The sequence below is a fragment of the Pagrus major genome, chromosome 2, assembly GCF_040436345.1.
Source record: "Pagrus major chromosome 2, Pma_NU_1.0".
Classification (NCBI taxonomy): Eukaryota; Metazoa; Chordata; class Actinopteri; order Spariformes; family Sparidae; genus Pagrus; species Pagrus major.
The window spans coordinates 19795389-19818396 of record NC_133216.1 but is presented as its reverse complement, the minus strand read 5'-3'; the positions used below and the strand labels follow the sequence as shown (position 1 = coordinate 19818396).

Here is a 23008-nt window from a genome sequence, read left to right as displayed (position 1 = left end):
TGAGCAGCCCACACACACATGTGCGTGCACAGACAAACTATACCCCCACTTCATCAAAGCCTTGCATCATCTGTGACCGATGTGGCTTTCAACAGGATGTGGCTTTCCCTCATTATGCAGAGAGAGGAGGGCTCACAGGGAGAGCAGAGGATATTAATGGGTGTGTGTGTGTGTGTGTGTGTGTGTGTGTGTGTGTGTGTGTGTCTGCTAATAAACATGCAAGTTTGTGTTTGACATGAATATGTTGCAATGTTTACTGCACGATACGACAAACAATGAAAGTGAGTGTGTGTCCAGTTTGCACCTGTTAATCTCAACATGTATCTGTCGACAGTTTCTAATCATATGGATGGAGTTGTAATGTGTTGTGAATTGTGTCACATAATCACAGCCATTCAACTGCGGGAGCCGCTTGCCTCTGCTGCCGGGGACAGATGCTGTTTTTCGGGCAAAAATGTGACGAAAAGTCGGTAGGACAGACAGGATGACAGAGGCTTTTTCCACGTATGGATGCAGTAATTTTCTCCACATACAAGTTGCCAAAGACACTACCAGTTACCACATTACTGTTGTTTGGTCCTATAACGAAGGATCTGTTTAGCTGTCAGACTGTGAACACCATCAGACCGACACACTCGCCTCCGGCTTTTCCATTCACAGATGCCGGCTCGCCTCCTCTGCAGCTCTGATACTACCTCCAGAGGTGGAGTGGAGCCACAGAGAAACTGTCCCCCCTCTCCACATCTGTAACTTTCACATAGACAGCGAGGCGGAGTATCGGCGGATGATTCCCACAAGAAAGGGCAGTGTGAATGGGGCTAATGATACCTCAGCTTACTATTTTTGTGACCAGAGCTGACATCATTGCATTCACATTGAGGCAACATCCTTCCTGTGTGTTTGTGTGTTGCTGTGGTTTGCTTGTTTGTGTTTTCAACATGAGCATGGTTAACATGTTGGTTAAGAATCGCTGCAGGTCATCTGTGATTTCTCAGCGCTCACATATTATTATTGCACACTGGACACAATAAAATGAATCCTAATATAGACTTTGTACCTCTCTGTGGGTGTGTCTGGTCCAGGGGGAGTGGAGGTGGAAGCAGAGCGAGGGGGGAGGGGTGGCTTCTCATCCTCCCCATCTACCAATCATAGATAAGAAGAGTTAACATGTGACAAAAAGGCAACAATCACTGAGTACGCATTAGAGAGAAGTCCCACCCCTTCTGGTGTGCCACACTGGGATTTCTGAAAAACTTTGTTCAGTAGTCAACGGTGAGAGTCAAATACATTTTTGTTCTTGTTTGAATTGTGTCATGAACTACACATATGATGTTTATAAAGTATCATTTAGTTTTGTGTGAAACTGCTCAGTGAACTACATCGTCTTGCTCAATATTTGTCACGAAAACCAACATGGCCGTCACCTCAAGGCCACAAAAAGTCTGGCCATATTGACAGTTGCAGTTATGCGTAGGAGAGTTAGTAAATTCTATGAGCTCGCTAATAGACTGGACCGGCTGTATGAGGTTTCGGTTATGGGTCTTGGTGAGCATTAAATGACACAACATCACTTATACGGCTGTTGGGTGTACAGTCTTTCTTATGACAAACTACGACTTGCTCAAATTGAAAAAAATCTATATTTTAAATGGATAAACATCATATGTGTAATTCATGGCACAATTCCAACTGTATCAAAACATTATTTATCTCTCGCCATACATATCTTTTCTGAAATCATCGTAGTCCACCAGAAGGAGCATGACTTTGCCTCTCTATCACGCCTGTATAAACTCTAGAGCTACCTGAGTAGTCTCTGTCATCACTGATGGCCGTTTCCTCTCTGTCCACAGTGTAAAGCAGAGTGGTGACCAGACCCTGGCTGGGCTGCAGGTACAACGACACCAACTCTGGTAACGTCTTAAACCGCTTTGGCTGCACGCCCTGGGATGTCTGAGAGGAAGAGAGAGGAGGACAATCAAGGAGGAAGAGACACAAGGAAAGAAGGAAAGTTATTTTCTACATGGTATGAACATAACAATTTGTTGGCTACAAGTACATGTTACTGAAATCTCTGGTGGCCTCTATTGTTCCACATTTAATGTTGTGTAAGCAAATATGACACGGTAGTCTAAATATAATTCAAACCAGGAAGAACTGTTTTGGTAAACATTGCTGTCAAACATACTCAGCTCCAGGAAGCCAAATTAGACTTTTAGCCTATCTTCAATGTCACAGTTAAGACCCCAAAAATCACACAGCAGGGACACAGATGTCTGTGATGTGGCCACACGATAGTCTGAAGCACCATGATGTCGGGGGTGTGTGTGTGTGAGAGAGAGACAGAGCGTGTGTGTGTAGTGGGGACTTCACAGCTGTTGGGCACAAAGAGGCTGCTGTTGGTGTGTGTCGGTGTGTGTGCGAGAGAGTGAGCTCAGAGCCAACAAAAGCATCTCTGCCTGCCAGCTGCTACTGAAGCAAATACAGTTTTTGCTGCACACATGCACACACTTTTAACCTCCGTGGAGTGTGTGGGTGTATGGGTGAGAGTGTGTGTCTCCTCTCTGTACCTGAACAGCCAGAAATCCTTCATCATCTGGGAGGATTCTGTATGTGTGGACATGCTTCTGAAACCTGCAGAGGAAGAAAGAAACAGAGAGAGGAGAGGAAAGAATAACACCAAAGAGAAAGAGAGGTGGCGAAAATGGAGTGAAAAAAAGAGGGAGAGAAGAAGAGGAGACAGCTTTTAGGCTATTGTTCAACAAAAAATAACACTTCACAGTCACACTCTTGTATTTGACCTCAGTGGACAGGGGTGTGTGTGTGTGTGTGTGTGTATGTATGAGAGCGAGGGGGATTTAGACGCTGGAGAGAGCTTCAACCTGTTGCTGTCTGTCACAGTTGTGAGCGGGCTTTATCCTTACAGTAGCATGATACAGTAGAGCAGAACAGACCTGAACCTGCTGTTTATACATTGTGAAGTCACAGTGATAGCATTAAGTAAAGAAACAACATAAAAGCACCATCATTTGTAAGATTACAAATTAAAAGAAAATGATCCAGTCTGGTATTTCTTCAGGTCAACAGCTATGTATCAAACTCCAGAGTCTGAATAGCATTTCTGATTGAACCACAAGCTTTTATTTTGTATCAGCCAATCGCAGATCAATGCTCTGACATTGTGATTGCACTGCCATGACTACATGCCTGCAGCCACAAGCTGGAGTTGAATGATTTTCATGTCTGCTCAGTGGACCGGACATGAAATGTTCAATTTGCCAAGCAAATGCTGTGGTTTATGTCTGTTGGTGTGTGTGCTGTATTTGTGTGTCATGACCGTGCGTCTTTTAAGAAGCGTGGGTGTTAGCATTGTAGCCTATAAAAAATACTTCACACTTTTACTTCTGCTTATACTGTGGTTATTTACAGTATGCATGTGTGTGTACACTGTACAAACTGAGGGAGGGATAAATCCATGTCGGGAATTCATCCTGCCCTGTCCGCTCAGCTGTTTGTCCGGTCTTTCCAGGTCAGTGTCCAACAGGAACCAAAACATGGACTGGATTAAAATATAAGTGTTTTTAACAACAAACTGCAAGAGGATTATTTATTTTAATCCCAAATAACACATCAAACTTAACTCAGATGGACTGAATTAACTTCATAGGAAGATATAACAGTTTCTGTTGAGCATAAGTGACACATTTAAACTTTTTAACTGGTGATGTTACTCATGCCCCTGTCAGACTTACACAGTAACGTGGACTAAACCTGCATTTGTTTTCTGTCTTAAAGGGGAATTCCAGTATTTTTACACCTGCCCCTATATTTGTTATATATTTTTATATTTTGTTGGAATGACATCATAATCCACTAAAAGTGCTTGTTTTTGCCACTGACAGGCTGAGGTTGTTATTCTAAGTGTCTGACATCATTACGGAAACAGTTCCTACAAGGCTAGACCTTTTTGTAAAATAATAAGATCCTTTTTGGAACCAGAAACACAAGTCTCATTCCAGTAGAAGACAGCCAGCTGAGCAATCTGCTGGACCGATTCCAAGACTTTTGGTAAGTGTGAATCATTTTCACATCAAAACATGTAGATATAGGTCACAGGTCTCTTTAATGGGTTAAAGCAGGTCATCACACCTGGCTTCATGACCTTAATCCTGACAAGAGCTCATCATGGGTCAGATGAAAGTGTTAACCAACTGTGACATCACCCGTTGGTTCGTGGACTATCATTTTGAAGCCTCGAGTTAAGCATTATGGCCGTCGCCATCTTGGCTTTTTTCGAGCCAGAAGTGAACATATTTGGATGAAAGGGTGGAGGACGTGGTAGCAACTTGTCAATCACAAGGTAGCCCTGCTTTATCATCTATTTTTCTCCAAATGGGACCATAATTTACCAAATAAACATCCTGCTGTGTAGAGGAAGACTTGAAACTAGCAATTGAGACCATAAACTTGTTAGGAAACTGTTTACTGAGCTAGCAAATCAAGTCTTATAAGATTACATACAATCAGACTTCTTTTTGAGACCAGTTTAGTCGTCCCCTGCTGGCTATTACAAAGAACACAGATTTAACCCATTAAGACCATTTAAAATGTATTCTAAAACCTACGGCATTGTTTGAAAATACCTCCTAAAAGGGGTTTTCTGAGAAACTTGACAGAATTGTCAACGTTCACTAAAAAAATTTATTTCTCAACCTCTGATACAAAAAACGATTTCTTATTTTGGTATTCTTGCCTTTATTTGACATCACAAAGAGGAGGCAGGGAAAGAAATGCAACTAAGGTTCTGGTACAGATGTAGACCCAAAGTGTCAGAGTTAAAAATATGGGACTAGGCCAGATAAACCACGAGGACACTGAGAACAGAAGTTCCCCTTTTGTAATTGATTTACACAGCACATTTATCAGACTGTTGCCGATAATAGTTCCATATATCATGTCTCCAGCAGTGGGCTACACTAACAGTATAAACTTGTTAAATATTCGCACCTGCCTTTCAATGTGCAGCAGTAAACACAGTGAGTGTGATGAACTGTTTCTTTTGTCTATTTGGCCTCTGAAACCATCTCCACATTCAATCCCATCACATTAGAAACACAGTGTATTGTAGGTCCAGTGACACAGAATCCATACAGAGGAGTTACTGCAGTGTACAGGAGTGTGTGTTTGTGTGTGTGTGTTTTTGCCTTCCTGTTGGCAGCAGATGAGATTCTCTGCGGGTCTGTGGGGTAAATACTATTGTTTCAGTAGCAGCAAAGTTATAACAGGGGGAGGGAGAAAGAAGGTAAGAGGTTTATTATGGGATAGACGTAGACCCAAAGCATACAGTGTGTATTGTGTGTATTGTGTGTGTGTGTGTGTGTGTGTGTGTGTGTGTGTGTGTGTGTGTGTGTGTTGTCAACAATAGCCTATGTTGAGGGTAATGACTGCCACATTGACTCCCTCTGTCCTGTTGGCTTTGAGAGTCACCACCTCTTCCTCTGTCACATCCACTCTTCATTGCCTACAAGTGCAGCAGGTCAGTCTAGTACATGCATTGACAGTGAACAAGCACTGTAAACTGTCTGAGCATCAACAAACTCCACTGACTGGCTATAATGATTATCTCAAATTTTCTACATAATCAAAATGTTACTGGTGGCTCACTGCTATATGCAGTCATCTCATTCTTGTGCACGACACACAAGATACTAAAAGCACAAAAATGTAAGGGAATTTTAGTACACTGACGAAATTAATCCAGGTAAAAGAAACAATTCCCTATTTTTTAACCTTATCTTTATCAAAATAATACCAAGGTAAAGAGAAGCAGGGATGAGGTTCATGGGGAGTTTTTAGCTTTATGACTGTTATTATAAGGATGTAACAAGGGCTTCACATTTTCTACATTAAAGGTGAAGTTCAATCAAAAATGACAATTCAGTCATTATCTACTCAGCCTCATGACGATGGAAAGTTAGGTGAAGTTTCGTAGTCCACAAAACATTAATGGAGCTTCAAAGCGAAACAGTGTTGAAAACTGAAGTAGATGGGCAATGTCAAAAAAAAATGGCTACATACAGCATAATCTTAGTCTCAAGAAGCCTCAAGATCCCAAATTGATTTGAAAAGACGTTATTTCCATTCTCAACATACAGTTGAGCTCATGCAACCACTTTAGACAGGGTGCATGCTAATGCTTTTAGTTCTGCTGTTAGTGAAGATTCTGGCTTTAAACGGGTGTAAATAATATCTTTTTAAATCAATTTAGGATCTCCGGAGACTTGGATTACACTGGACGAGCTGTATGGAACCCTTTTAGGAGTTTTTTTCTGTTGTTTTTTACATTTCAAAACAGGTCCCCATCTACTTCAATTGTTTTGGAGAATGCTGCAACGCAGTTTTGCTGTGAAGCTCCCGAAATGTTTTGTGGACTACTAAACTTTATCCAGCTTTCCATCAGCATGAGGGTGAGATGATAATGACTGAATTTTCATTTTTGGGTGAACATATCCTTTAAGTTTCCACACCATTGCAAATCCTCCAAGCATTTAAATGTAATTGCAAAAAACAATGCAAGGAAGAGACTGTAGCTGTAAAAACCTGGTGAGGAATGTTTTCACAGTCACATGCAGGTTTCAAACACACACAAAGAAACACAGAATGCTATGCCTGAACCCCCAACATGTTTAGACGTGCTCCACTGAAACTGAAGAATATCTCACTGACAGGAAATAGTAAACAATTAATTATCTCTGTAGTTGTCACATTGATGGGTAATGACAAGCTTATTAAACATACAACATATTAAAAAACACTGTCGCAAAGCTGTAGCACAATATATATACTTCAAGATACTTTGCACCAACTGATGCACACAAAATATAAACTGATCAGCTATATTTGTCGATCTTCTTATTGCTAAATGGTACACTGGTCAAAGTGTGTTAGCCCCAAACTTGCATGCAGACACACAAACAAAAATTCTGCAGACTGAAATGTAGACTAGGAGGAAGTGAAAGGCGAAGGCCTAAACCCAAACTGGCCCTGGAGTCAGTCCCTGACTGCTACAGCTTCTGTAAAGTCCCCCACACAAACACTCTTCCCTCTTCCTTCTGTCTATTCTCAGACATCAGCAGAATGGAAACTCGTCCTGAACACACCGCTGCATCCAAAGCCCTCAAAAGGAAGTACACATGTCTGTGTGCACAAGTCACTAGGGCAAGCTCAACAAGAGGCCATGACTAGTAGCAATGGTCAGGTAAAAGACAAAACATTTCCACATGACTGCCTTCACCAAGTGATTCAGGTTAAGACAGTAAACTTGGGTGCTTTGCCCTCCATTGTAGAAAAAAAACACTGCTAAAATTAATCAAAACCTTCAAATAAGTTAAAATACAATGATTACTTCAGCTTGCAGAATGTACTGTATCTGATACAGCTTGTTTATTTAGTAGTACACTAGTAGAAGCTTGTAACTAGCTAGTTTTGCTTTGTTTGCTTTAGTTACCAGTTCAGAAAGTTAAAGCATATGAGACAAAGGATACCTAATATCAATAAGATCTGGTGTAGACATCAACCCCAAGCCTCCGGTGTGCCACTCTGCTGCTATGACTAAAAACAGTGTGTCATTCAGCAGACTGGAATCTACTCACGCTTCTAGTGATTCAGATTTTACTTCCTGGAAATGCATTTTTTTTTAAACGCAGCAACATTAGCACAAGCTCTCAGGAATGAGATTACTTTACCATATCATCTTTTCCTCTACGGCTTCAAGGGCTGTTGGGAAATACTGGAGAACCCTGTTCTTTAAGATATCGTTCCTGTCATACTGACCTAACAACATGACATGTGACTGGGTATACTTTGACATTTACTGCTTACATCGTAATGTCAAATGTTTCATACTGTGAATTGTGATACATAATCATGTACTAGACATCTTGACATGTGATGTTTAAAAGCTTTGTAGATATTTTTAAATCTTACTTGAAGTCAATGATAACTTTTAAAAAGGACAAGTAGATAGCATCATTTTATTAATAATATTATGGTAGAATTCAATACCGAGGATAAGCAAATGTAGATAGTATGATAATCGTCAACTTTGACAGAGAAAACTGTCTGTCCCTAAGAGGGTTTCAAAAGGGCTGAATGATACATTTTCCATAACATTCACCACTGATATTGAAAAATGATCACGGCAAATGGCGCAATGTACAGTACATTGAAAGCCCTTTTATCGCACCCATTCACAGATGTGTCTCCTTATTTTAAGGCAGTGAATGTAAGTAATTATTTGCATGATCATTGACTTAGCCTGGGTAGCTGAGGAAGTATTGAAAGACAATAACTGTGTCAACAGCAAATCATAATATTGAACAGCTGCCTCGTACATACATCTCTAAAATCAGTTAAACTGAGTTATTATAAAAGCTGCATATATATATATATATATATATATATGTATATATAAATATATATATGTATATATACATATATATACACATACACATACACATACATATATATATAAAATTATATATATATATATATATATATACACATATATATATATACATATACATATATATATATATACATATACATATATATATACATATACATATATATATACATATACATATATATATATATATATATATATATATATATATATATATATATATATATATACATACATATACTGTTAGGGTTGCAACAGTATAAGATTTTCACCATACGCTAAGCATTGCAGAAATTACCGCAGTTTAAATTGTATGACAGTATATGGTGTTTACGGAAGCCCTAAAGGGCCATGCATTCATACATTTTATTTCCTCCGTTTTCCCATGATAACGCGTTAATTTCATTTGTTTTCTCGAGATCTCGAGTTATTATCTCGAAATAACAACTGCTGTTTTCCCGAGATAACGGGATAATTTTCTCAAGATCTCGAGTCATTATCTCGAAATAACAACTGCTGTTTTCCCGAGATAACGGGATAATTTTCTCGAGATCTCGAGTTATTATCTCGAAATAACAACTGCTGTTTTCCCAAGATAATGGGATAATTTTCTCGAGATCTCGAGTTATTATCTCGAAATAACAACTGCTGTTTTCCCGAGATAACGGGATAATTTTCTCAAGATCTCGACTTATTATCTCGAAATAACAACTGCTGTTTTCCCGAGATAACGGGATAATTTTCTCAAGATCTCGACTTATTATCTCGAAATAACAACTGCTGTTTTCCCGAGATAACGGGATAATTTTCTCGAGATAACGAAACTTTGTTTTCCCGAGATAACGATCTTGAGAAAACAAAATGATAGTGTAGTATATTAAATCATTGCAAGAAACATCATTCAGTGTAGCAATGTCAGAGGAGCAGGAGCATATCGATCACATATTGTCACATATCTTTTCAATCAAGGCCTGACACAGGCTGAAATAGCATTATGCCTCGCTATTACAGATAATATACATATTAGTGTGCATAATCTAAAAAGACGGTTAGCAAGGCTTCAGCTACATAGCTGACCAGCTACGAGGTCCCGGGCGTCTCCATAATCTCAGGCCTATCATATCACAGTCATTATCTCGAGGTCTCGAATTAATTATATCGTTATCTCGGGAAAACAAAGTTTCGTTATCTCGAGATCTCGAGAAAATTATCCCGTTATCTCGGGAAAACGGCAGTTGTTATTTCGAGATAATAACTCGAGATCTCGAGAAAACAAATGAAATTAACTCGTTATCATGGGAAAACGGAGGAAATAAAATGTATGAATGCATGGCCCTTTAGGGCTTCCGTAGGTATTATCACTAAAATAATTATTATTATCAGTTACATGGCCCTTAAGAGAGAACAGAAGGGTTTGTTTTTTAGTTTAACAAATGCTTTATTATAATTTCACAAAATATTATGTCCTGACAGACATAAAAGTTGATATAAACTTATAAAATATATCTTTTAATAACATTAATACAGTAGAATACAATACCTTAGATAAGCAAATGTACATGGTATGATAACCATAAATTTTCATCATACCACGATATACCTCAAAACCGGTATACCGCTGCAACCCTATATACTGTATATGGTTAAATAAAGCAACTGTTTCAACTTCTTTGTATATTACAATAAATGATACATTTTGCAAAAATGTAATTTTGAATAATAACATTAAGATCCAGTTTCATAATTTGTTTATCTATCCCAGTATGTGGCACATCTTTTTAAATCAACATAAAAACCAGAGTTACACAAAATAATGGGAATAATAAGAGGAAAGATTATTACTTTAAGATTATAGCGGCTTCAGTCCATGTTAGTGCCATAGTTCTGCTCCATGAAAGCAACAAAGTCATTACAAAATGTATGGGGGGCAAAACTTCTTGGTAAAAAGCGGCAACATTGCAAAATCATTAGAAATCACAGTTTGGCTGAAGCCTGACCAGAACAAGCTTTAGGCATCATGAAGGAAACTTTCTGAGATGAAACAAAGTCTATGATGTGAAAGGTGAAAGGGGAGAGGAAGGGAGAGGTGGAGGCGGGAAAAAAAAATCCGGAAACGGATGATGCATGGATGTGAGGAATGTTGTTGGTCATAGAGTGACCTACTGAATTACTAGTGCATCCAGCAAAAGAAGAAAAAAGAGCTGCCACCAGTTTTCATGAATCTGTTTGATCTTGGTATTTTTTTAGTCGGCCAGCAGCCAAAATAGATTGCACTTATTCTTCCTTGGTTCTTTTATGCCAGGAGAAGTAATGTGTTTACATGAGAGTGAGCCTGTCTGACTCTATACACACACAGACGTACACACAGTGAACTTAGCATGGGGTAAACTATCAGATAGGGGATGTAGGTCGAGTCAATGTCAGAGCATTGTGTCACATGGGCCTTTTTTTTCCTGCATCTGCACAATCAGTAGCCTATGCATCTGTTTAACATTGCATGTGGGCACTGAGGGGGCGTGTGATTCATCTTGGTCATTTGTAAGTTTAACACCATTTTCCACGGTTGGGTTGACTTGCCTGAGTCATGGCCAAGTGCACACAACACTGGAAGTACTGTCTGTCTGTGTGTGTATTGAAGCGTCAGGTGAACATGGTGGTGGTTGGTGGCAAAATCTGCCATGTGTAAATGAGGTCGGGGGTTTCATCACCTCTTTTCGCAAAGAGGATGCCAGGCCCACTTAAACCAAAAAGATCCACAGTGCATTGGCATTTTAAGATTGACATTTTAAAAAGCTAGTGTGTGTGACTCAAGCTGCGTCACCACTGCACTGATCTTATATGAGCCTCAAATTAAAACATCAGCAAGGCTTCCACCATCCCATAGGTGCGTACATTAACCTCCAGCACCATACAGTTTCAGTTTCCCTGTAAAAACGGCGCTGCAGGCGACCACATCAGACACAAGACAGACAGGGACAGCCCTAAAGTTGTGTGTGCCATGCTGGAGTCTCACTGCTGGGCAGACAGACAGTCTCTCTCCCACTCACTGACTTCCAGGAGAAAGTAAACAAATGGGTGAAACCTTGGTTAACACTGGCTTACGTCGGCTTCAACTATAATTTGATCCCATACAACTGCAAATTGCTGCTGCTGCTGCTGCTGCTGCTGGAAAGTTTATGTACAACTTAGCTAAGCTTGTGTAGCAACAACAGACTAGCTGTGACTTTAACTCACAACTTAAGACTCCCTGAAGGCAGAGCTAGCTGCGAAAACACCCTTTAAACTAAAATGTTCGCTTTTAAAAGTAGATAAAGCAAAAGCAGGCCTCACACACAGGTACACAGCTCACACAGACTTCTCTTTTCCGAGGTACTTACAGCACACACAAAGCGTAAGCCCCGTTGACACTTTCACTGTCCCGCACCAGGAAGCTGCCGTCCCTCCCGGCCCGGGCCAGCAGCTCCTCGGCCGCCGCTCGACTCAGGTCCCGGTGATACCACATCGGTGGTGCGGGCCCCAACGGAGAAATCCCACCACCGCCTCCCCCGGCCATGGCCACAGCCCTTCAAACCGGGTTCAACTCGAACTGCTTCCAGACTTCTCCTACAACCCTCCCAGCCCTCCTCCACACCAGAGAAATGATCCAGTGAGAGCCGCTGAGAGGCAGAAAAGTACCGCCAACGCTTGTTCCGACGGAGTTTAGGAGGAGAGACGGGACCGACGACCAGGCGAAAAGTTGGAAATTTGTTAAAATACGCTGCTTGGGGCTGTTTCCTCAGTTCCTGAAAGGCTCACCGCCCTCCTCTTTCGCTTCCCAGTCCCACGGAAATCAGGGTATGTAAATCCACACTGGAGACCGGGGAACAGCAGCGGGGTCGCGTCAAATCCGGCATAGTGTCAATACCAAGCACTTCCTGTTAGAATTTTCAAAATAAGATAAATGGTCGACGACTTTACATTGAGACGCTTTATTTCAGAGGCGACGTCACTCACAGTTTGTTTCCTGTTATGTATGGCACTAGCGAGCTTGATAGAGTTTTCTGGGAAGGAGGGATGGAGGGATAAAGAGACACTGGGGTGGATGGAGAGAAAGAAATGTATAGGAATGGACTAGAGAAAAGGGTTAGTGGTAGAAAGTAACTCATTATTCATCTACTGTACAATGAGGTACTCTTATTTTATGCGACTGTATACTTCTACTCAACTTTATTCAAAGAGTTTTCTGACAGCTTTAGTTACTGGTTACTTTGCAGGTTCAGTGGATGCAAGATGGATTTTTATTGATTTTTAACGACACTGTGAAATCTGACTAAGTGACTCTCCCACAGAAAACACTTCTCCTGAAATGCCTCATCAGTAGTCCCGCCCCTAATTCTGTGACTAGGTGACATCACACTACGTCACCATGTCAAACATTTGCGTAATGCATGCCTAGCGGCTAGTTTGGCATGTAAGAATTTATTTAGCACAGCTGCTCTGTTGTTGTTAGCAGTGCTGAGTCAGGCATGTGTGAGCTTGACCAATCAGAGCAGACTGTGTATTCAGGAGGCAGGCCTTAAAGAGACAGGAGCTAAAACAGAGCGTTTCAGACAGAGGTGGGATACACTGCTGCCGCACTGGCAATTTGAGATAAAAACATTGTATTTTTTTGAGCACTGAAGCATGTAAAACTATTCTAGTAGTAACCCAAAATAAAATTATGAACCTGAAAATGAGCATCATATGACTCCTTTATGTAAAGGATCAGAGTACTTCTTCCACCACTGAAGAGAGGGAACAAATTTCAGTTGCCCCCCTTTGCACCCCTTTGTTGGAGTACCAACCAATCCTATAACCTGTGGGTACTTGGCATGGGCTTATCCTTCTGTGATTTTACAGCTTTAAGTAAGCTTACAACATTTAGAATAAACTGAGGATTTTCAAACACATTGAATCCACTTTGCTCCCATATGGATAAAAAGCTACCAAACTGAACTTTAAGATGTTGCAGCTAGTGATATATAATCATCTCCTCAATCCTCAAAAGTTATAGCCTCCATGGTCTAAGCCTTAACTCACGCCTGAGGGCTTTCCCCTTTGAATATCAGCGTGACCTGCAGCCAGTGAGGAGGGCAGACTGCAATAATTTTTCAACACAAGCTCCGATCCAGTTATGCAATCCTTTTCTTTTCCAGACCACACACGCATATACACACACAGTCACACAAGGTGTAACTGTCCAACTAGGGGCCAGAATGGCAAAACACAGGAAGCAGCCAACCCAACATTTAGAGATCATTGCACATTATTCTGACTTTAGCCTTTCTTTTTTCCCTTGAGTTGCCCACAAAAAGTCTGACTCCTAAAATGTGGCATGGACACACACACACACACACACACACACACACACACACACACACACACACACACAAAGCAATAGAGATAGAGTTGAAGTGAGGGAGAGAGAGAGAGAGCGAGGGTAAGAGTTGGGCAGGGTGGTGTGTGTTGCCAATGACCTCAGAAAAGCTGAGTATTAATAGCCACAGGCACAGCAGCCATCCCAAAGCTATTTCTGGGTATGGCATCACACTGTGTTTGTCTCTGTGTGTGTGTCTGTGTGTGTGAGTTGACTGTAAGAGACAGTAAAAAGTATGTGGCTTAACCAATATGTCTGCATGCAGAGATCGTAAAAGTGTGCTGCGAGATGTCACATCATAACAAAATGACTTAGTCAGCAATTCATCTTAAAAATAACTAATTTTGTACTTTTATTTTATTTTGTTTCTCACCATAATTGTCTATAACCAGACAAAGAGCATAGTGAGGCTGTTATGCTCATTAAAAACCCAGAAATCTCATTTTTGGATGGATGAACAATGGATAAACAGCTTCCAATCCACATGCTGGACTTGCAAAATTGCCCGCAAAACACATCTGTTTTTAACTTGCCTACTCGCCTTAACTGCATCCCTTTTTAATACAAAATTGTTTATTAACTCATTGACTGAGCTGTGCCTTCATCTTAACTGGACTGATATTTTATTACTGGTGCTTTGTTGTTTAATGGCATGTTTTATTGCTGTGCTCCTGCTTGCTGTATATTTTAATCTTACATGTCTTATGGTTAACAGTGATCTTTTATTGGTGCTCTGCTGTCGACTGTATGATTTCTATAATGTAAGATGACCTTGAGTGCCACAAAATATGCCTTTTAAATAAAATGTATAATTGTTAACATTATTACACTGTTGTTTTGCAGTCTGGTATACTAGAGGTAAGTGGGAACTGCATAACTGCATTGTGTGGGGATTATGACAAACTGATGGTGTTCATTAAAACATCTGTTATGCAAACCCAGATTACGTTTGTACTGTAGAAAGTACACGATAAAACAGGTTCTAAAAACATAATCAGCCCATTCGCAGACGTCCCAGCATGCATTGTTTGAGAGTTAAAACTTTTCCTGAGAGACTTCTTTTTCATAGTTTGTAGAAAACATATATGAAGGAAACTTGCTGTGTCTCGCTTTTCCACCAAAACTAACATGTCTACACAGGTTATTTTTCAACGCGGGTCAGACCGCTAAAAATCAGTTATTGACCCCATTCTCCCTTCCTGCAGGCAAGGCAGCCCGTCTGTGATTTTTATCTGAAGCGTCACATTGTACATCACTGACACCATGTTTCACGTCACTAATGCGCCGGAAACAGTTGTAACAGAAGAGAAAATCAGTAGACTCATTGTGAAAGAAGCGTGGATAAATTCTTCTGAGCGTCACAACCCCCACAAAATGACATGTTTCACTTTCATAATTTGAGCCATTCGGTCCAATAACATTTGGAAAGTCTAGAAGAGCTGCACGGTTAAATTATCTTATCCTCCTTCATAGCCGGGAAGTCAAGCTTTTTTAGATTCAAAACACCACTGAGCAGCTTTCGTAGGAATGAATTGGGCTCCGCCATCACTTTGCGTGGCAGAATTTAGCGTGTTCACCCAGCTCTTACATTTAGATCAAAGCCGAGCTGAGCCGAGGTGATAAAAACACGGGTCTACTGCAGAATCAATTGACCCGGGTGTAAATGCAGAGTTTACACGTACCCATTGCACAAAAAAGCCTGATCTTAGCAGGTTTAAGTGGGATTTTTGACTAGTGGAAAGGGGTATAAGATAAGTAAGTGTTGTTTGTTTTCACAATAACAAACCATGCTAACCATAACAAAGGTTAGTATTGAATCCAGTCTTAACCCCTCACACTTCTATATTATAAACTGAGTAAATGGGTGTGGGCTTATCTTAAAACCAATGCTGGCATAAAACAGCTCCAACAGGAACAGCTATAGCTGTCATTTATAGCAATAAAGTCACCAAAGTTAGGAGTACAATTTGAGTACAACTAAATTAGTATAACTATTAGTAACTATTAGTTTATGCGACTAAAAAAGTTTATTTGTTTTGAATCATTGCAAAATTACTTGTCTTCTCAAATTCAGTCGACTAAAACTTGTAAGACAGCCCGAGCACTAACTTTGTTTTTTAAAGTTGAAACAACTTGTTTTTACAGTGAACCTCAGTCATTTTGGTCATTTTGCAAAGAAGGGGGATGGCATCGACCCTCAAATCGTCTACTGGGATTAGTCCCATCTAAGACCACCCATCTCTTTGTATAGGACCTTTATGAATTTCATACAGAGAAAATAGACAGGAAAGACTGGCCTGGAGTTCACAGTTACAGCTGAACTTGCAATGCTAAGTTATGCAGTGGTATCATCAGGAAGGATGTTATTATCAGTGTCAGAAATGAAGCAGCACTTTGACACATCTGATCTCTGTCAGGGGATAAGGCCGCATTTTCAAAATATAATATACTGTTGACTGCATCAGTTATAGTTAGACAATTAATTACTAGATTAATTGTCTCAGGCTTTGATTATAAAAGTACAAAGTGCACAAAAGTTGCTAAATATGTAAGTCGGACTTATCTATGTTTAGTCAACGTTCTCTCTGCTCGACAGCTAACCAATCACAAGATTTGTCCAAAGACCTGAACATATTCAGACGTGGCGTTGACACCCACACATCTGTAAACACATGCCCCTCACATAGAGACTGAATGACACAAAAACACACGTAAACAGAGACAGAGACATTAACACACCCTCACACACTCACTCTTTTTCTTTCTCTCTCTGTCACACACACACACACACACACACTCAGGGGACTGGAACTCCATAATTACCAGGCAGTGGAGCCCACTAACCACTAGCTGGCCCAGAGTGGTCATGTGATGGTGTGATCACTAGGGCCCAGCGTAGAGAAACATTTTCCCTCAGTGCAGATCCTGGGTCAGTTTTACTGTTTCATTACTGGCGGTTGAGGTTATGAAGGGGTTATTAAACTTATCCGTAGTTTGCACTTATAAGAGATATGTCATCCCAGAGCTGTGCAGTAATACAGTATGTGGCATGTCCCTTCATGCCTTGTCCAGATGCTCAAGTTTATTTTTGTTTTATTTTCTTTCACCACACAGATTTTCAAATATAAAATACTTTCCTAGGCACAAAACTGCAGTGCTGCCTTGGGTTTGGCCACTTTTACATTTTGGTATTGAAGCTGTAATCTTTGGGCATATATCATACTGTATTTTTTCCACATTTTGCTGTTTTTATCCTAATAGAGAAATCATTCATCTGCATATTTCCAAAAGGGAGAATTGACGATCCAACAGGTTGAATTTGATCGCATTTATTCACACTGATGTGGAGCATTTCCAGAGTTCATGTAGCAAATGATCGCACCTTAATGGACACATCATACAGATAAATGATAGATAAAAAATCTTTTAGCACAATTATCAAGTATATACTCGAAAAGCACTTCAGGTGTGCTAGCCTAGAAATCATCTGTAATATTTGAGATGTGGAACAGTATGCAGAAGGAGGACACTGAGAAAGAATGTGCCGTCAGGTACACATATTTTTGAGTGCATCATTTTTGGGGATGCATCCAAATGATGTAAAAGGAAAGTTCAATGATGAAGCTGTAAGACGCTAAAACACGCAAAGTCATTTAAAAAGAGGAAGTATTTTACTCAGAGTATACTATCTTTGATTTGTCTGCAATAATAATAAAGGTTTAAACATAGACAGAAGTATTTTGGTCAGTACGTGTTTCTATTTTCAACGATGCCTATGTTTTTGTATTCAAACAAAACATAGTTTTCTTCCCTCAGGAAGACAAAGTAGATCCTTTTCAAACTTAAAGTCCACTTTAAATCCACAATATACATCACATGATGACATACTACAATGCTACCTAAAAACTAATCTTTTAAAAGATGACTTCACCCAAAAAATGAAAATTCAGCCATTATCTACACACCCCCATGCCGATGGACAGTCAGGGGAAGTCTTGTCGTCCACAAAATATTTCAGGCGCTTCACAGCAAAACAGTATTGCTGCATTCTCCTAAACAACTGAAGAAGATGGGGACTTGCTCTAAAGCCTTTAAAAAACATAAGAGGGATCCATACAGTGCATCCGGTGTAATCTAATTCTTTGTAGGCCCCAACACAATAATTACACCTTTTTTAAGCCTCAATCTTCATTTTAGCTACTCAGCTAATGAGCTTAAAAATTCTCCCGACTTTCCATCGACGTGAATGCGAGTAGATAATGACTGAATTTTCATTTGTGGATAAATTTATCCTTGAACCTTTGCTCAACTGCTAGCTTCTAATGCATATACTGTATGTACTGGAAGACATGAACATATTAATCTCTAAATTGAAACAGTAGGTGGCGTCTTTTCAATGATTCAAAAGAGGACAAGAAAACAACAGAAAGGAGAGAGCATTTGAAATCAGTTTTATTGGTACCTCCAAGGTGATACAGAACATCATTTTAGTACATCATTACAGAGAACGATGCCAAAGCCAGGAGCAGAAGCGTTTTAAAGGCAAAGCTTTGGTGTTGCTGTGCGCTGTTAAGGTAGAAGTCTGCGACCTTCCTGTTGGGGTTTGCACCTTCGAACCACAGCTGCATGCAGCGGCCGGAGGCTTTGAGGTGGGTGGTATAAAGGTAGGAATTGGACCAGATTTGTTCACACATGTCTTTGGGTGTGGGGTAAACTTCGGTCCACTTTCTGCACTTGCTGCCATCAGGGCACATATTAATACCTGCAGGAGAGCAGAGTAGTTCAAGTTGCAGCCAAAACTGCCTTATTTCTCAGGTATAATTGGATAAAATGCAGGAAATGCCTGGCAAACGGTAAAAAGGTGTCGTAGAAGATCTGTTTTTATGAGTGAGTGCATAGTATTGTGTAGATATACTCCAGATAAGTGTTTGTTTTTTATGTAAGACAAGTGTGTTAGCAGTGATGGAATGTAACTAAGAACATTTACTCAAGTACTGTACTTAAGTACAATTTTGAGGTCCTTTACTCAAGTATTTTCATTTTCTGCTACTTTATAGGATACTTCCACTCTCCTGCATTTTGGAGGCAAATATTGTACTTCTTACTCCAACAAATTTATTTGAAACCTTTAGTTACTAGTGACTTTGTAGATTTCATGCTGCATCAAAGCCAAAGACAGAAAAAATGTATCAGCAATCTGATAAAATAAATAAATAAATAAATAAATAATTGGTCAAAGCATAGTATACTGTATATGAATACATATAATAATGTATATTAACATTTATTGTACTTGTGATACTTAAGGTGCAACATATAAGAATTTTAGTTTAAAACATTAAAAAAATGAACTAACATTAACAGAAAGTGAAGAAGTACCAGCTTTGAAATGCGCTGCAGAGATGTCTACTGATGTTAGCATGCTAACCAGCTACCTGTTTCCCGCCAGCATTCCTGGGCGGGTCCCCTATACCCTGGGCCTGAAAACATTCTCCTCCCGGGGGTCCAAAGATCCTTTGGTGGTCCACCAAAACTCCCCTGTGCTCCGACTCTGACTTGAGTCAGCTGATAGGACCACGAGCTAACTGAGCTAACTAGCTAACAGCAGCTACAGTTAGCAGCAGTTGGCTACTTTGGTGACATGCTGCCCTCTTCCCCAATTCTTACATAGCGCACCTTTAAAAAGGTGCACAATGTAGTTTTGGGGAAGAAATTTTAATCAGAAGAGAAAGATCTTCATTGACTGGATTTTTATGCCTAAATAAACTAAAAAAACAAACTTTCTTTGTTTTCATGACTAAATAAACTGACCTTAAAGGACAACACGATGTCATACTGTTTTACTTTGTTTATATGTGGCGGACCCTGCCACCTTTCTAGCAGAGTTCTGGGGACGTTATTTTCCTCTGAGAACAGCTTGTTTACTCAGTTATGGAAAACATTAATATTCCTGAGTTTGTATTATTACCTCATTAATATTGTAAATATTCAAATTCCAAGTTTGAATTTCTTCTTCAAAACTACACAGTGCCCCTTTAAGTACATTAAATATAAGAAACTAAGACTTTTACTCTAGCACTATTTGTATGGGTGACTGTCACTTTTACCAAAGTAATATTACAACACGATATCTTTACTTTTACTCAAGTATGACTTTTGGGTACTTTTTACAGCATTGTGCATTAGTTTGTATGCAAAAGGTGTGAATTTGTATACACCCACTGGTCTCTGTGTGCATGCATATGTGCGTACATGTGTGTTTTTGTACTTACCTGAGCTCCAGTCCCATCCCTTGTGCCAGTTAGTCTTGCAGGTGAAATCATCTTTGCAGTCTTCCCACCATTGGTGGCAGTCCTCCTTACACAGAGGCACATCCAAGATACGCTCCTTACGCCAGCTCTCAGTCGCCTACACACACACAAAAAATGACTAGTTAGTTTGATCAATAATTCTGAATAAAATAAATATATTTCGAGAATCAAACTCCTTGTCCCTTAAGTTGTAATGCTATGATCTGTCAGGTGAGTTATAAAAGTGTCTACAAATTAATCTCATCTTATTATAACTATAATGATAGAAAATAATGGCAACATTCAGCGTCCTATGCTGCCATCTAGAGAGCGCAAATGCACAATACACACTTCTTGTATCCAGGGTCCCAGGTGTGGTGAGCACTCATAGAAGCAGGTGTCCTGGATGAAGTGTTTCTTGCACTGGGTGCTCATGGCTCCACAGTGGTTCCAGTTGAAGTTGTACAGGTAGGAGTTATCCGCGTGGGCTTCTTCGCTGGTGTTGGCTATACAGCACGCATTGTCCCTCCACGGAGCACACTGGAGGAAGAGAGGAAGAAACATGGGGTGATGCCATTGAACCCAAAAACATGATTCCAGCCCTGCGTATGGCTTAGAAACATTAGATGAGAAAAACAAACAAACAAACAAACAAACTATAAAACACATTTGATTTGGTTTTTGTATCCGTCATGATACAACCAAATCAAATGGCATTCGTGTTCATCACCTGTTTGTAAAGTTGTCCCTCAGGGCCAGGCTCTGTTTTGTGGTGTTTGGCGTCCATGCACATGTTGAGTTTGTCCAGAGACAGAGCGCCACTGGAGAGGGCAAGCAGCGAGGCCAGGATCAGCCACATGGCTCTGCGGAGGAGAGGCATGAACGTACAAGTCGTTTACAAGAGAGCCAACAGCTGTTTAAATCTCGCGACAATTATTATCTCCGATGCAGCTGTGATCAGCTGCCAGCCGTCATCAGAAACGGACGTCGCTTCACCCATAGACATATATACATAAACGCCGCGATGGATGTGGCAGATCTGCCCCGTGAACTAATACAAGTCAATGGAGTGAACTTTATAAAGCGCCCTTCTACAAAGTGCTATAAGTTAATGCCTCTCATTTACACATTCACACACGTACGAATATATTTGGGAAACAGATAGGTACCAAAAACAACGTATGTAACGTCCTCTGATGATTATAAACGTTAACTACTCCTTAAATGTTTAGTATACAGGTAGGCACCAAACCGACGTATGTATTTTTCTAATGTTTTTATGAGTGTTTACAGCCATAGACATATAAACATATGTTCTTCAATTTGCTACCTTGTACATACAGCTGTATAGATATATGTTCTTCAATTCTTTTGTGTACTGCACCATCAACGTGCCCACACATTGATCACTGCACTCATTCATCTACACACACCACTGACTCACACAGAAACACCTCATCTTAATTGTTATAGTTTACTTTAATAAATCTAAGTTTAAGATTGCTCCTCTTTACACATCTCCCTCATTTGTTGAGGCTCAAGAACCAGTCGTAACACCTCTAATATGACTAACACACACACACACACACACACACACACACCACTTTGTCTATCTCAGCCATTTTTACACTATCTAGCCTGCAGGTAATAATTACCTCACACTGATTGTTGATAAGCGCTGATTTTGAAATCTAATGGTCTCTTTTAATCTTTTAATAACAGAGCATTACACATATCATAATTTACTATCTTTATTTAATACTTGTGCTTGTGTTTCTCAATCCCCTCTAAACTGCACCTAACCGGTCTAAGGAACTCCTAAACCAAGCCCAGACTATTGGTCAAGGGGGATTGCGCCAAGTGTGGTTTTGCTGGAGGAGGGTGTGATGTGATTTTGGGAGGAGATGCTGATTTCAAGCATTTTTGCCAAAATTTCCTTTTTTACAATGTGAAGAAAGTTTTTTCTTTACTGTAAACTTATATTATTTATCTTTAACTTTAAAATGTGAGTCGCAGCAATGCAAAAAAAAGTGTTACATTTATCATTTCGTTTACGATACCAGTATTACCAGCAATATTATATGATCTGATAGGGTACGGTAGGGTACTTAATTGTTGATGAGATGCGGTACGATACAATACAATATGCTACAATAGGGTACGATGCGATAGGGTACGATATGGTATGATGCGGTATGATGCAATATGATATGATTTGATAGATCAGGTAGGGTACAATGTGATGCGATATGATATGATAGGGTATGATGAGCTGGAGCCGATCCCAACTGACATTGGGCGATGGCGGGGTACACCCTGGATAAGTTGCCAGTTCATTACAGGGCTGACATATAAGGACAAACAACCATTCACGCGCACAGTCACACCTATGGACAATTTAGAGTAACCGATTAACCTAACTTGCCATGCGTAACCATGAAACATGCCACATGCTATCCTCAGAAATCCTGCTATCCTCACTTGTTACAGCAAGTGTCAACTAAGCCTTTGAGTGGTGTTTTTGGTAATGTGGTTAACTCACGATGACAGCATATCTGATGGGCACAGGCAAACTCAGGTTCTGACATAACACACACATTACAGCATTACTCTGTAACTTCTATTTAAAATTAAAACATATCAACAGCTTTATTAAAAAACTAAATAAGTAAAATAAATAATCTGTTTTCACTTTGAAAATTGAAAAAAATTTGGTAACAACTGCAGACATATTATAAATAAATTATAATCATACCCGTGGTTCTGAACCTGTGACCTAAATAACACAATGGAAAGCAACTAGAAAGACACTGTGAACATTACAGAAACAGTTTAAGGATTGTTTCTTCCATCTTTGAA

At 39.9% G+C, this 23008-nt stretch overlaps 2 protein-coding genes across 2 annotated transcripts in view; both read right to left on the bottom strand.

The window, feature by feature from the left end:
- The window catches only part of inppl1a (inositol polyphosphate phosphatase-like 1a), a 29969-nt gene extending 17680 nt beyond the window's left edge, over positions 1–12289 (bottom strand). The window contains exons 1-4 of the mRNA XM_073484189.1: positions 11842–12289; positions 2571–2634; positions 1806–1953; positions 1058–1139 (exon numbers count right to left, since the gene is read on the bottom strand). Coding sequence (XP_073340290.1) covers positions 1058–1139; positions 1806–1953; positions 2571–2634; positions 11842–12017 — 470 coding nt within the window. The 5' untranslated portion in view covers positions 12018–12289. The remainder of the gene's footprint in view (positions 1–1057; positions 1140–1805; positions 1954–2570; positions 2635–11841) is intronic.
- A 6004-nt stretch (positions 12290–18293) lies between these two features.
- Positions 18294–21036, bottom strand: folr (folate receptor). The gene is made up of 4 exons (XM_073484201.1): positions 20880–21036; positions 20501–20689; positions 20132–20267; positions 18294–18621 (listed from the first exon to the last, which is right to left on the bottom strand). Exons 1-4 carry the CDS (start codon positions 21027–21029, stop codon positions 18347–18349), a joined length of 750 nt encoding a protein of 249 aa, XP_073340302.1. The 5' UTR covers positions 21030–21036; the 3' UTR covers positions 18294–18346.
- Between the last annotated feature and the right edge of the window lie 1972 nt (positions 21037–23008).

Excerpts from the sequence above, each read along its gene's own strand:
- folr (XM_073484201.1), bottom strand. The coding sequence starts at position 21,029 with ATGCCTCTCCTCCGCAGAGCCATGTGGCTGATCCTGGCCTCGCTGCTT. Across the intron at positions 20,268-20,500 it reads TGGGACCCTGGATACAAGAA|GCGACTGAGAGCTGGCGTAA; the intron begins GTGTGTATTGTG and ends GTGTGTGTGTAG. Across the intron at positions 18,622-20,131 it reads GGGATGGGACTGGAGCTCAG|GTATTAATATGTGCCCTGAT; the intron begins GTAAGTACAAAA and ends GCTCTCCTGCAG.